This window comes from Muscardinus avellanarius, assembly GCF_963383645.1.
Source record: "Muscardinus avellanarius genome assembly, chromosome: 10".
Lineage (NCBI taxonomy): Eukaryota > Metazoa > Chordata > Mammalia > Rodentia > Gliridae > Muscardinus > Muscardinus avellanarius.
In genome coordinates this window covers 47,736,565-47,750,669 of record NC_137796.1, presented here as the reverse complement: position 1 = coordinate 47,750,669, position 14,105 = coordinate 47,736,565, and the positions used below count along the sequence as shown (strand labels likewise).

The 14,105-nt window shown below is 53.4% G+C and overlaps 1 protein-coding gene across 1 annotated transcript; it reads right to left on the bottom strand.

Moving 5' to 3' along the window:
• Positions 1-5,604: 5,604 nt before the first annotated feature.
• FXYD1 (FXYD domain containing ion transport regulator 1) lies at positions 5,605-8,187 on the bottom strand (the record flags this gene model as incomplete). Its single annotated transcript, XM_080702455.1, has 6 exons — positions 5,605-5,627; positions 5,815-5,864; positions 6,766-6,802; positions 7,010-7,084; positions 7,453-7,485; positions 8,127-8,187. 6 exons carry the CDS (start codon positions 8,185-8,187, stop codon positions 5,605-5,607), a joined length of 279 nt encoding a protein of 92 aa, XP_080558581.1.
• Between the last annotated feature and the right edge of the window lie 5,918 nt (positions 8,188-14,105).

The following is a 14,105-nucleotide window of genomic DNA, read 5'->3' as shown; positions in this document are numbered from 1 at the left end:
AGTCCTGGCCCTGGACCCCTGTGGAAATCTGATGTAACTAAGTGATGGACTCATTCCCATTTATATGTGATGCCAGGGCTTAACAAACAGACACCAATTCCACGGGCAGACCACTGGATGTATCAGCTTCCCTCGACACTCCCTAAAACTTGCAGTCATCCAACGGCCCCAAGGGCAGGGGCTGCCACTGCCGCTGTCACCCACCAGCGCCTACCACCAACTCCAGCACAGGGCGCTGTGCCAGTTAATAGCCTATTGGACTTATCTCTAAGACGCTAGTGATTTTAAGATTTGAAATTGATTTTGTGCTGGGTGTGGTGGCACATGCCTGTGATTCCAAGGAGATCACTGGAAGGCTGAGACAGGAGGATTATAGATTGGCCAGTCTCAGCAATTTAGGGAGACCCTGTCTCAAAATAAAAATAAAATAGGGCTGGAGGTGTGGTTCAGAGGTAAAATGCCCTTTGGTTCAGTCCCTAGTAACACACACACACACACACACAATAAAATAAAATAAAATAAAATAAAAATGTGATTTTTGTGCCAGGCATGTTGTAATCTCAGCATTCAGGAGTCTGAGACCAGAGAATCACAGTTTGTGGACAGCCTCAGCTACTTAGTGAGGCCCTTTGCAACTCAGTGAGACCCTGTTTCAAAAAAACAAAAAGACTTAAAAAATAGGGCTGGGGGTGTGGCTTGGAGGTACAATGCCCCTGGGTTTCATCCCCAGTAAAAAAAAAAAAAAAAAAAGATTTTATGGTGGCTCACACTTGTAATCCCTGCGCTTGGGAGGCGGAGACAGGAGGATCTCCCAGGTTCCAAGCCAGATGCACTGGCTTAAAGAGACCCTGTTTCCAAATTTTAAAAAAGTATAAAAATAGGTCTGGGAGCGTAGCCCGGAGGTAGAAGGGTTTCCAGGAACCCCAGTACCAAAAAAAAAAAAAAAAAAAAAAAAAGATTTTGTAACAGTGTTTCTGGTACTTGCATGTGTAGATGTGGAGGCAAGGAGCAGAATATCAGCGATTCAGTGTGTGCTGTGTCTTTCCTAGACTGTCCAGTCTCTGAAGAGGGAGGCTTAGGTTGGTGCTGGTGTGTCTTTAACACCTGCTAACCCTTGTTCATCTCTCCTCCTCTTTTTTTTTTTTTTTTAAGTGATACTGGGGATGGATCCCAGGGGCATTCTACCTCTGAGCTACACCCCCAGCCCTATTTTATTATTTTTTATTTGGAAACAATGTCTCATTAAGTTGCTGAGGGCCTTACTAAGTTGCTGAGGATGTCCGCAAACCTACAATGCTCCTGTTTCAGCCTCCAGAGTACTGGGATTGCGAGGGTGCGCCACCACGCCCAGCTATGCTCCTCTCTTACCCAAGAGAAAACAGGCCTTGGTGCTCAGAGTCTGCAGCAGGCAATCCTATGTAGCAGGACTTTGAAGCATTATTGGGTTTTCTCCATTTATTTATCCAGCGCGCAATGGATGGCACTGACTGTGCCAGCTCATTTCTGAGCACTTTACAGATATTAACACTTTTTTTTTTTTTTTTTTTTGTACTGGGGATGGAACCCATGAGCATTCTACCTCAGAGCTATACCCTCAGCCCTATTTTTTATTCTTTATTTTGAAACAGTGTCTCACTGAGTTACAAAGGGACTCACTGAGTAGCCTAACCTCCTGCCTCAGCCTCCCAAATGCTGGGATTACAAGCGTGCCCCACCACGCCAGGCTGATATTAACACATTTATTCTTGGCAGCAACTCTCCCATATGGATGCTGTCTTCATCCCCATTTCACAAAAGGGGGACACTGGGCCCAGAAAACTGAAGTCACTTGCCTGCTTCATGTTGTTTTGATGCTTGCCTTCGATTTAGGGCAGAAATGTTTATTTTCCACTTGTGGTAAGGATATTTAAAATAAAACTAATATATATATATATATATATATATATATATATATATATATATATATATATATATATATATTGCAATACTGGGGATGGAACCCAGGGGCATTGTACCTCCAAGTGACACCCCCAGCCCTATTTTTTATTCTTTAATTTGAAACCGGGTCTCACTGAGTTACAAAGGGCCTCACTAAGTAGCTGAGGCTGTCCCCAAACCACGATCCTTTGGTCTCAGCCTCCTGAATGCTGGGATTACAAGCGTGCGTCACCAAGTCTGGCTAAAGCTAAGTTTTTTTTTTTTTTTAAAAGCCAATCCTTTAACAAAAAAAATTAATAAACAGCAGTACAGGGAACATCTGTGTGTGTGGGGGGGGGTACTGGGGATTGAACCCAGGGATGTTCTGCCTCTGAGCTATGCCCCCAGCCCTTTTTATTCTTTATTTTGGAACGGGGTCTGGATAAGTTGCTGAGGCTGATCTCTAGCCTGTGATCCACCTGTCTTAATCCCCCAAGAACTAGGATTACAGGTATATGCCACCATGCCCAGCTACATGGAACTTTTTATTGTGTTATTTATTTATTTATTTATCTATTTATTTATCTATTTATCTATTTATTTATTGTAGTTCTGGGGATGGAACCCAGGGGCATTCTACCTCCAAGAGACACCCCCAGCCCTATTTTTTATTCTTTATTTTGAAACAGCATCTCACTTAGTTGCAAAGGGCCTCACTAAGTAGCTGAGGCTGGCTGTGAACTGTGATCCTCCTGTCTTAGCCTCCCTCCTGAATGCTAGGATTACAAGCGTGTGCCACCATGCTCGGCACATGGAACATTTTGAATAGGGAGAAAATAGGTGGTACTCAAAAGGGTCCACATGGGGACACAGTATTTTAAATACCTGTGCTCTATTTTAGGGCTCCCACCAGGTAGTAAATCTGTTTGACACATCTCAGCTTTTAATCCGGTGTTTAACTAAAAGACTCCGGAAGATATTTTCTGAGATGTATGAGTGAATGAATGAGTGAATGTGGGGAGTCTTTCATGCAGGAGTCGGCATCAAAGGTGGAACAGTTGGATAATCTTCATTTTGCCTCCTAGTTCCGCATACCCCCTTCAAAGTTCTCAGGAACCCCTTGGGTGAGCACCTGTCCCAGAATCCTTTTGGCTTCCTCCTGAGTGCTCGGTGTGCACAGAAGATCCTTCCTTCACTGGTCCCTGCTGGGCTAGCAATCTGGATCCTCAGGGTGTGGCTGGGCTAAGGGTGGAGCCAAGAGGCAGGAGAAGGAATGTGCACTACTCCTGGCCAGTCGCCAAGGAAAGATCAGGAAAGAGGGGGTTGCTATGGCAACGGGGCATCTTGAGAGGTGATGAGTTGGGGCACTCCAAGCTAGGTGGGCTCCTGTCTGAGGCTTGGAGACTGGGGCCCATCTTGACTTCCTCTCCTCCTTGCCCCTTCTCCCTGCTCCCCTACAGGGTGGCTTTTGGCCACACTCAGGGTCCCTCACAGGGATAGGGACCACAGCCCAGCTGTGCTCATGGGTCCCTCTCTGTTTGCCTCTCCCATTCTAGGGTGCGTTAAAGAGCCTCTCTTTCCTCCCCCCTCTTTCCTCAGCAATTCAGCAATTTATTAATTTGTTTTCTTAATTGGCTTATGATGCAAAATGCGCTCTTTTCTCCCCCGGGATTTTTCAAGACCTGTGGTCCTTTCTCATACTGTTACTGCTGGGGTGGGGGTGGCCGAGGCGTCTGTCCTCCCACCTCCGCCCCGTCTGTTGCCATCGATCCTGCTAACCGCCACCTCTGCAAAAGAAGCCCTGGGCTCCCGCCAGACCTGCTGGCTCAGCCCCACCCCCTCTCCCCAGGGTGGCTTCCAGCCTCTGCAGCCCCCCCTCCCCGCCCTGCTTCAGTTCTGCAGATATGGCTCAGTGCAGCAGCCCCTGACTGAAGGGAAAGGGAGAAGGGAAGGAGAGATCCGAGTGGAATTGGGGTTCCCTCACTGCCAGGGGCTCATCAACATCCCTGGCCCTGCCCTCAGTGCCGGAAACCTCTGCCCTGCCCCTTCCCCATTAACAGATTCTACCCCTTGCTCTTCTGCAGAGGAGGCTCGGCAGAGGGGGGTCTGGGGCAGCAGTGAGAGTGAGCGTTTAGGTGGGTGCATATCTGGGTTAATGAGTGTGAAATGTAAACTCTCACTGCTGGGTGGGGGTGGGAGTACATGGATGCACACTCAAGCGCTCCTCCAGGACTGAAGCCACAGCCAGATGTGGCTGGGCTGGGCTGAGCTGGAGGAGGTACCATCCTCCTACTCCCACCACGGAGGTCCACTGCAGTGGACTGGCCCCACCCTATGCCCCCTTCTATTTCATTCCTCTCTCTGTCTGTGAGCCTGCCCCCCCTCCCTCTCTCTCTCTCCTCACATTCGTTCATTCTCTCTGAATCTCTCAGCGTCTCTCTGTCTGGTTTCTCTTGCATCTGTCTGGGTCTATATTTCTTAGGCTTCCTTAGTCAATCTCAATCTCTTGTCAACCCCCCCCCCCTTCCCTCTTCTTTTAGATGTCCCTTTTTCCCTCTGAACTGCCTGTCAGGAATTTCAAGAAACATACCTAAGGCAAGAAGACAGTGCTGGAAAGAAAAAGGAATATGGGTCCTTTTCCCCTCACCCACCCAGGGTTCTGAAATCTTCCAGAACCTCTCCAGTCAGCCGCAGACCCATCGGCTCCCACCCTCAAAGCGCATCTCTTCTTGACTGCTACCACCACCGTGCTGGACCAGCCACCCAGTTGCCATAGCAACCTGTCCTGGCAACCTGTCCGAGCATCCTCAGCATCCTCTCTCCCGGGACTGCCACTCTCTAACCGTAGGTCCGGCATGAACGATATGGCGGTGGCGCGGGTGTTCAAGAGACCCCAAAGGACACCCAGGGGTGCACTACAGGGGTCCCCACCATGGAAGAGGCTGACATCCCATTTCACTCTCTTCCCTTTTTAGGATTGGAATCTCCTCACACCCTTTCTCCTAAGCTCTCAAATCTCGGAGCCCTCCCCTTGACCCCACCCCGGTGCCCACTCCCCAAGCGACGCTCACCGTTTGTGGGGGTCTGGGTTGGGGTCGCCATGCTGAGCCAGAGCAGGGGGCTGCCGGATGCTGAGGCAGCGAAGATGCGGCTACAGCAGCTGGAAGCAGGACAGACCGATGTGGGGGGGGGAAGATGGGGGGAGCCCTGGTGTTGGGGGGGCCTGTAGCCAATGGGGGCCCGGGGAGCCCGCCCCCGTCCGGCCACCCCCGCCCCCGCCCCCGCCCACTGCTGACGTCCCGCCCCTTGCCCGAGGGTAGGGGCGCCCTCTGCCGGGGCCACGGGGGCTCCCAGGCTTCTACGCAGAGGGACTGACAGATCAACAAAGCGCTGTCAAGAGAGAGAAGCACGTTTTATTGGCAGTCTGGGCGGTGCACAGAGTCCGTTGGGCAGGGCTGGGAAAGGGGGCAGTCGAGGTGGCTGCGGGTGCGCAGATGGTGTGTGGGAGGCGTCAGGTGCCGGGAGTCCTGTGGGGTGGAAAGAGTGAGAGTTGAGGAGGGACCTCAAGCCCCGCTCCTCGCTGTCTCCCACCCTGACCCCTCATCCCCTCTGCCTCTTTCCCTCCTCCCCTCCCCCAGCCCGGTCAGAGCTGCAGGACCTGGCTGAGTTCCATCGTGCCGGGTGTTTCTACCGCCTGCGGGTGGACAGACCTGAGGGGGGCGCAGAAAGTGTAGGTGTCAGGAGGGGCAACCGGGCAGAAGAGGGGCTGCGGTGGGGGCAACTCTCCACCCTCTGGTTTCAGACCAAGCCTCTCTTTCTTCATTCAGGGAGGGCTGAGAAAGGGATTCCTAAAACCAGCCCTCACCCCCCAAACATCCAAAGTTTCCCCAAACTCACGGCGGATGGAGCTACGGAAAGTTCCCTCCTCTTCGTCGGGTTCCCCAGTTCTGAGAAGGGAGAAACAGAGAGAGCAGGGGATGGAAAAGGCGAGGTGCCAGGAACCCCCTCAGGCAGGCCTCACTTCCCGCCCAGAAACGTGGAGGAGCATGCTGGGCCTCCCTCGGGAATGAGGAGCACCCAGGAGCAGTTTAAGTGTGTGGCAGAAGGTGGTCCCATCAGGTAACAGTGAGGGCCCTGGGGTGCTGGAAGGGGACTTGAAGTTGGTGGGGAGGAGAGGGTAACAGGGGCTCAGTAGAGTGCCATGAGATGACCTGGAGTGGAAACCCAGAATCCTCATCTTCCAGGGAACCATCTTGAAGAAGTGACTTTACCTCCCTGTGCCTCAGTTTACTGGTCTATAAAATGGGGTTGAAAATAGCACTATCTTTATAGAGGTGGCGTGAGAGATAAATAATATGCAAAGAAATGGTGTCTGGCACTTGGCACACACCCAGTACATATTAGCTATTACTTATCATAACACCTATAATGGTTTTAACTCAGAGAAGGTATCAGACGTCGCCTGTGCTTTGGATTTTTTATTTAAAGATGAATCAAAGCGCCAGGCACAGGACTCGGAGCTAAACTGGGCCGCCGTGTGCGGTGATCTCATTTCAGCGCGGCTTGCTCTCGGCTCTCGGCTCTTCTGTTGTCATGCTTTGCGGTGTTCATACAAGTGGCTGTTGGCCACAGCCTTCACTGGGTTGGGGGCTCAACCGGTAAGGCAGGTTTACTCATCGCTGGGTCCGGGGGTCTGGCCTGGGGCTTGGCACGAAGTAGGTGCTTAATACATGTTCTCCGAGAAGGGTTTCTGGCTGCAGGACCCTGTGGGTTGGGTGGACTTCCTGCCTCCTCCGAGCGCCCGTCTAGAGCTGGAGAACGCGACTGTGACGGAGAGGGGCCTCTTACCTCTGCTGCTGGTTGAACTTGCACCGGCATCTCTTGCCTGTGTGGTTGGGGAGAAGGGAGCGGAGGCTGAGTCCCTCCTACAGCCACAGCGCGCTCCCGCCCCGCACTCCCCCTCGAGGGGCGGGGCCGGGACGTGGACTGGGCGAGGTTGGCAGGGGCGGGGCGGGGGCGGGGCCAGGAGATGGGCGGGGCTAGCGGCGGGGCGGGCGGGGCGGGCGGGGCGGGGCGAGGTGCTGGCACTCACTCAGAATGATGAGGATTCCCAGGACGAAGAGGATCCCCGCGATGATGAGGCCTCCGATCCGCAGGGATTGGTAGTCTGAAAGCAGTAGGGGCCGAGTGAGGGGTGAGGGGGGAAAGAAAAGAGATCAGTTGTGGGGGGATCGGATGTAAGAGGGGGTGCAGGGAGGAAGGAGGGAGAGAGAAGGCCTGGAGAGGAGGAGCGAGGCAGGGCAGGGAGGAGGGGCGGGAGGCATCGGAGGATGGGCCTTGAGAGATTGAATCTAAAGGAGAGAGACAGAGATGGCTCAAAGAGACAAGTCAAGAGACAGACCAGGGAGATCAAGACAGCCAGAGAAAGAATGAGAACGACAGATATAGAAACCATGAGACGGCAACAGAGAAGGGCATGGGGGGTGGTAAACCAAGACCTCCCTCGGATTCCGAAATCAGACGCCCCCTCCTCACCATAGGTGAATGGGTCGTGTTCCTGTGAAGCTTCTGGAAAGAGAGAAATCAGGGGTTGAATCTTTCCTGAACGGGGAGGGGCACAAAGGACTCCCTGGGGGCTCTGCCTTCCTGGGCTGAGGGTTTGGGGGCTGTAGGACCCTGGTGGCTTGTCTACCCCTCTGCACTGTCCCCCTAGGGTGGGGTCATCTAGCTGCCCCAGCGCCCTGAGGTGTCACAGTTAGTCTGTAATCCCATATTTTATTTTATTTTCCTCGTTCTTTCCTTCTATACTGGAGTCTGAACCCAGGACTTTCTATTTCTGAGTAACACCCCCAGCCTTTTTTATTTTGAAGCAGGCTCTTGCTAAGTTGTTGAGGCTCTTAATAAGTGCAAGGCTGGCTGCGAAACCTGCAATCCTCTTGCCTCCACCTCCCAAATACTGGGATTATAGGCTTGTGCCGCTCTGCCTATGCCTGGCAATCCCATCCTTAAGTCAGGGGGCCAGACTCAACCCACATCCACCTTTGCCTGCCCTGAGGCCTGAGACTGGATGCCATGTGGAGACCCTCAATTTCCTGGCACTCCAGCTAGTTTACTTAGGTTGGGGTCTCCCACTTGGTCCTCCCACAGGGCTTCCCTAATCCTGCCATCCTCAGGCTGAGCAGGCAATGGGCTGCCTCCCCTTCACTCACCTGCATTGGCTCTGGCAAGGAGACCCACGCAGAGAACCAAGATGTGGCTGAGAGACGCCATTGCCCTGAGAGACAAGGGTCAGGAAGTGTGTTCCTTGAGCCCCCTCCCACATAGTGGGGCCTGGGCCCAAGGGGTTAAGCCAGAGACAGTCAGGAACTTAATCACACAAGTGTCAGTCGTCTGGCTTAGTTGCCCGAGAAACAGGGCACCCCCTGCTTCACCAAAACATGCCATCAATGCGACAAGTATAATGGGGTCACACAACAACACAGCCAGCACAGGAAGGAGCAAGACAGCCCATGGGGGCTCCCCGGCCCCCCAGAGCAGGTCCCAGATTCCCTACACAGGTGAGGGAACACCAGGCCAGACGGGGACACGCCTTGGTCCCACTTATCCTCACACCCCGGTCTGCTGTGTCCGCGCAGTCCCGGCTCTCCCGCCCTCAGCCACCCACCCGCTCCCTGCCTGCTCTCTGCCTGACCCTGGGTATAAATATCTCCCACTTCACTCAGGAGGAATTTGCCTCACACGGGCCACCATGGTAACAGCCCCCCCCCTACACACACACACTCATGGGTCATACACAACCCTGTCTGGGTGAGGCCCAGCCGTCGCATCACAGTGGGCTGCCTCTAAGGCCAGGCCACCCCTTCTCCTCTCCTGAAATCCTTGAGAAGAGGGGAAAACAGCCGCTCTGCTCACCTCTTGGTGACAGCTTTCATAACGGACAACACCAGGCCAGTGACGTGAGGCCCAAGCTAGTGGGCCTAAGAGAGGTTAGACGGGCCGGGACACAGACACACACACTCATACACACTCACACACACTCACACATACACACACACTCACATATGGTGGGTGGGGCTGGAATGGAGACAGACAACACCCTCTCTACAAACTGCTGGTTAGAGGAACGCGGGGTGTAGACACAGCCCGACACATACCCCTTCAGGCCTCCGTGCCCCCTAAGTGTCGCAAGCAGACCTACACACAGGAGTGTCCAAGCCCCACACCGGCCAGGGGGCTCGCTTACCCTCACTCCCACACTTGCAGAACCCCAGTGTCCTGCTCTCTCCTCCCTACTGGGTCAAGCCTGCCTGGGAAGCCACCAGCTGGCCCCTCCCGCCCCTAAAATAGGCCTCCCAGCTTGGGGAGGAGAAAGGTCTGCAGGGGAGGGGTGGGGAACGCTCACCCCAATCAGGCTGTCCCCTGCTGAAAGAAGGCCCCCAAATGTCCAGTGGTGCCCTGGGGGCTGAGCACTTTGAACCCCCTGGCCCAGAGCTGCTTGCTCCGCCCCACAGCCTCCCCCTGGCCCCACCCACCCTGGCCCTCCCCAACCAGCAGCTGTAACTGGAGCCCAGGCTGGAGGGGGGCCAGGGGGCGGCCCCCAGCCCAGACGCTCTGGCCCGCTAGGTTAACTCTCTCAAGGCAGACCCAGGAACATCGGTGGGTGGCTTGAGTGAGGGCGCGCGCACGCGCACACACACACACACACACACACACACACACACACACACACACACAGCCAAGTGTTGGCAAAGAACCTCTGCGCTGGGGCCAGAGAGAGAGCGCAGTTCTGTATTTTGTGTTCTCCCTGCCAGTTGGCCAGCAGGGGCCTAGGGCCATTCAGCTTTTAGAGGACAGTGACCCCTGACCCCAGTGTTCTGTGTTGTACCTGACAGTATCACAGAGATTTTCCCGGAGGCAGGAGATTTTAGTGTGTGTGTGTGTGTGTGTGTGTGTGTGTGTGTGTGTGTGTATAAGATGCAAAACACCATGTGCAAATTCACACTGCTGTCTCTACAGGCACACAAAGATGTAGCCAAACATCTATCCACTTGTACAAATAAAAAATAGAGACACACTTCTGTAAAGACACTCTGGAAGACGGCTGCACACAGCACATGTGAATTCATGCAGAAAAACAGGACCCGCCTCTGGCACGACCACATCACCCCACGGACTTAAAGGCCAGTGAACCTGCGTCCGTGCCACGTTTCCATGGGTGCACAGAGGAGCAGGTAGAGTGCAGAGACACTTCATACACCCAGTCACTCTTCCACACTTGTGTCCATGCCCCAGGCACTGGTGGGCAGGCACACAGCTGGCCGCAGGGTCGCAGACAGGCCCGCCCACTGTGCGCACACACAGTGTCTAACCCTGGCCTGTCCTTTCCTTGCGTTCATGTGGCTCCTTGGACACCCAGGGGAGTGTTCCCAAGTGTCCTCACAGGCGCTGGTGAGAGGGGAGCCTGGGGTCAGGTCTGGGCTCTGTGTTCCTTCCTGGCTGTGTGGTCTTGGACAGCCCTCTCAGTGCCTCAGTTCCCCATGCTATCAAATGGAGCCAGCACTAAGCTCGTACATGTAATCCCTGGCCAGGCTCAGAGGTCTCTGACCCTGACATTGTATTTATTTAGTTATTTTGTTACTGGGGATTGAACCCAGGGGATTCTACCTCTGAGGTATAACCCCAGCCCGTCTTCTTATTACTTACTTACTTAATAATTAATTAATTTTTGTGGGTTTGGGGATGAAACCCAGGGGCATTTGACCTCCGAGATATACCCCCAGCCCCATTTTTTATTTTTTTACTTTGAAACAGGGTCTCACTGAGTTGCAGAGGGCCTCACTAAGTAGCTGAGGCTGTCCGCGAACCATGATCCTCCGGTCTCAGCCTCCCAAATGCCGGGATTACAAGTGTGTGCCACTATGCCCGGCTTAATTAATTTATTTATTTATGGTGGTACTAAGGATTGAACTCAGGGGCATACTATGTCTGAGCTATATCCCCAGCCCGATTTCTTTTTGTTTTGTTTTTGTTTTTGTTTTTGAAACAGGGCCTCACGAGGTTGCTAAGGCTGGCCTCAAACCTGTGACCTTCCTGTCTCAGCCTCCTATATACTGGGATTAAAAGCATGTGCTACCACATTTGGCTTTTATTTTTTATTTTGAAACAAGGTCTCATTAATTTGCTGAGAGTCTCGCAAAGGTTCCCAGCCCTTAAATCTGCAAATCCTCCTGTCTCAGCCTCCTAAGTACTGGGATTGGAGCCCTGTGCCACCACACCTGGCTCTGACATTGTCTTATCATCAACCCCATTTTAGAGAGGACACCAAGTGGAGCTAATTCTCCCAAGGTCACCCTGGTGGCTAAGGACAGAAATGCCCCTTCAAGCAGCCCAACACCTGCTCAGACCCCGAGTTGTGCAGGCATCAGGAGCATTTGGGCGTGCTCATACCCAGGCACAGGGGTAGCACCAAAATGCACGCACGCACCTAGCCTCAAAGGTCCAGGGGGCCTTCAGCAAGCTTCCTAGTTCCTGTTGGCCCGAGCCCTCTCAGCCTTTGCCCCTGGTGGCCCTGCATCCCAGGGTCACCAGCTGTCCCTGGTTAATGACAACCTGGTATTTATGTAGCACTGGGCAGGGGGACAGGGGAAGCAAGGTGGCAAACAGGAAGTGGCACCTGGCCAGCTGTGGCGCAGCCCCTTCCTTCCCGTGGGGCTCTTTGAGGGAGCATCGGAGGGAAGTTAGGGTGATTCTAGAGCAGTCTCTATATAAACACAGTAAGACAAAGCCTGGCACACAGGAAGTGATTTTTTAAAAAGAGTTAGCAGTTATCATTTTTTTCAACATCAGCCTTCTCATCTGGAGTGAGAGCCCTGCTGGGCTGGTGTGTTGCAAGTGTGGGTTCGGGCCTGTGGGACACCTCTGTGTCCCTGGCACTAAGCTCTTTGCCTGCACTTTCAGAGACCCAGTAGAGAGGCTTATCCGACCTGCTTTTGCTGAGGACGCCGAGAGCTGAAGGGCTGGGTCAAACAGCTCACAGGACTATGGCCTGGAGTCAGGGTTCGCCCCCAAGCCTGCCTACCACTTTGGGTGCCCAACCTGTACAGAACCCCAGGAAGTGAGTTGCCTCTCCTTCTCACTGAATCCTCTCCCCAAACTGGGAAGTGGGCACCACAAATGCCCCTGTTTGGTAGATGGGGAAACTGAGGATCAGGAGGTTGAATGTCTTACCTGGGGCCACATGGGACTGGGAGGGACCCCAGACCTGTGTGGTTTCTGGGCGGGTGCTTTTGAAGCCCTGGACCTCCAGCAAGTCTTCTCATTGTCCCAGTGGTGTGTCTCCAGTTGCAAGAGACACTGTGTGTTCCTTAGTCTCAGGGCCAGGCCATGAGGGGGTAGGGACTAGTAGTCAGGTTTAGAGATGACTGACATGAAACTAACCACTTAACCTCCTGTGCCTCAGTGTGTCCATCTGTGTAGTGGGGGTGGTAATACCACCTGACTCACAGGGTTTCAGTGAGGACCACGTCAATTCGTGTGAGTTTGGCAGACAGTGAGTGCTGTCCATCGTTGGGCGTGGTGGTACTCACCTGTACTTGGGAGTTCAACCCCCAGTACCATAAAAATAAATTTAAAAAATACTGCTACTCTGTCGGGTTGGGTTACAAGTGTCATTCATATATATGTATGTGGATGTGGATATGTATATGTCTGACATTATATATATATATATATTCTGCGAGAACCCAGGGGTGTTCTATGTCTGAGCTACACCACCACCCTATATTTATTTGTTTGTTTGTGGTACTGGGGATTGAACCCAGAAGTATTCTACCTCTTAGCTATGTCCCAGCCCTATTTTATTTTTTGTTTTGAAGCACAATCTTGCTAGGCTGCTGAGAGTCTTGCTAAATTGCCGAGGCTGGTCTCAGATGTGCGATCCTCTTGTTTCTGCCTCCTAAGTATTAGGATTACAGCCATGAGGCACCATGCCTGACTATTTTTTATTTTAAAACAGGATCTCGCTTGGTTGAGAGTCTCAACAAGCTGCTGAGGCTGCTCTTGAACCCGCAACCTTCCTGTGTCAGCCCCCCCCAAGTACTGGCATTACAGGTGTGTGCCACCATACCCAGCTATATTTTTGTTTAATGGACAAAAGCTATCCAAATTGCTAGAAGCTTAGTCCAAATGAAAACAACCCATTATCCATATATCCAAGAATTCTGATCTCCAAAGAAAGAAGACAAAAGAACATGGAGAGGCCCTAGAGCCAGCTAACGGCCTGGGTTTGAGTCATTGCTCCCAGTCCAGCTCTGCCACCCTTTGCCGGGGTGGAAGAGCTACTGATGAAAATGGGGCCAATTGCAGAGGGCTGCGGTGCCATATGGCTGTGTCAATAGATGAGCTTTAGGACAAAGCTTGCCATAGAGTAAATCTGAAGAAGGAGGTGGGGTCATCACCTTGTTTCCTTGGGTTGAGTCTCCAGCCGGAATGGGTGGGAGGCATTCAAAGGGTTAACTTCAGGGGAGGGGAGGGAGGTCTCGGGTTTGTGGGGGAGGGCAGTGGGCTTGCCAAGGGTGGCCACCAGAGGGAGCAGCTGGACCTGGGCTGGCCTGGCCAAGCCTGTGTTGACAGCGCCCACCAAACCCTCCCCGAACCCAAAGAAGGGGCGGGCTGGGAGTGGCCAGGACGTCCCCCAGCCCCTGGGTGCCGGCTTCCCCCTCCCCAGCTCTCTGCTGAGCCATTGGGTCCCCGCCCTGGTGACCCTCGCTGGACGGTGCTGAGCCGGGAATCTGGGAAGGGGCTGGCTGGGAGAAGGCTGGGCGGCCCCGCCCCCTCCCCAAGGGCCTTTCAGTCCCTTCCCCAGAGCTCTTCCTATGACCTCCGACCCGCTCCTCCTTCCTGCCCCGCTTGCGGGCACACCCGGGCCAGGCACGTCCCTTTTCCAAACCTTCAGGGAGAAGCAGCGTGGGAGGAGGGCTCTGGAAAGGAGGGGCAAGGAGAAAAGAAATAAGACAGTAGGCAGAGGGACACACGCGCACACACCAACAGAAAGACCCAAAGGGACTGACAGACAGAGAAACAGACAAAAGAGTGAGAAATGGATTGACACAGAGAAACAGACAGAAAGACAGAGACAAAGGAAGGGAGAGATACGTGGAACACCAGACAGCACAGGGAGAAGGGCAGGC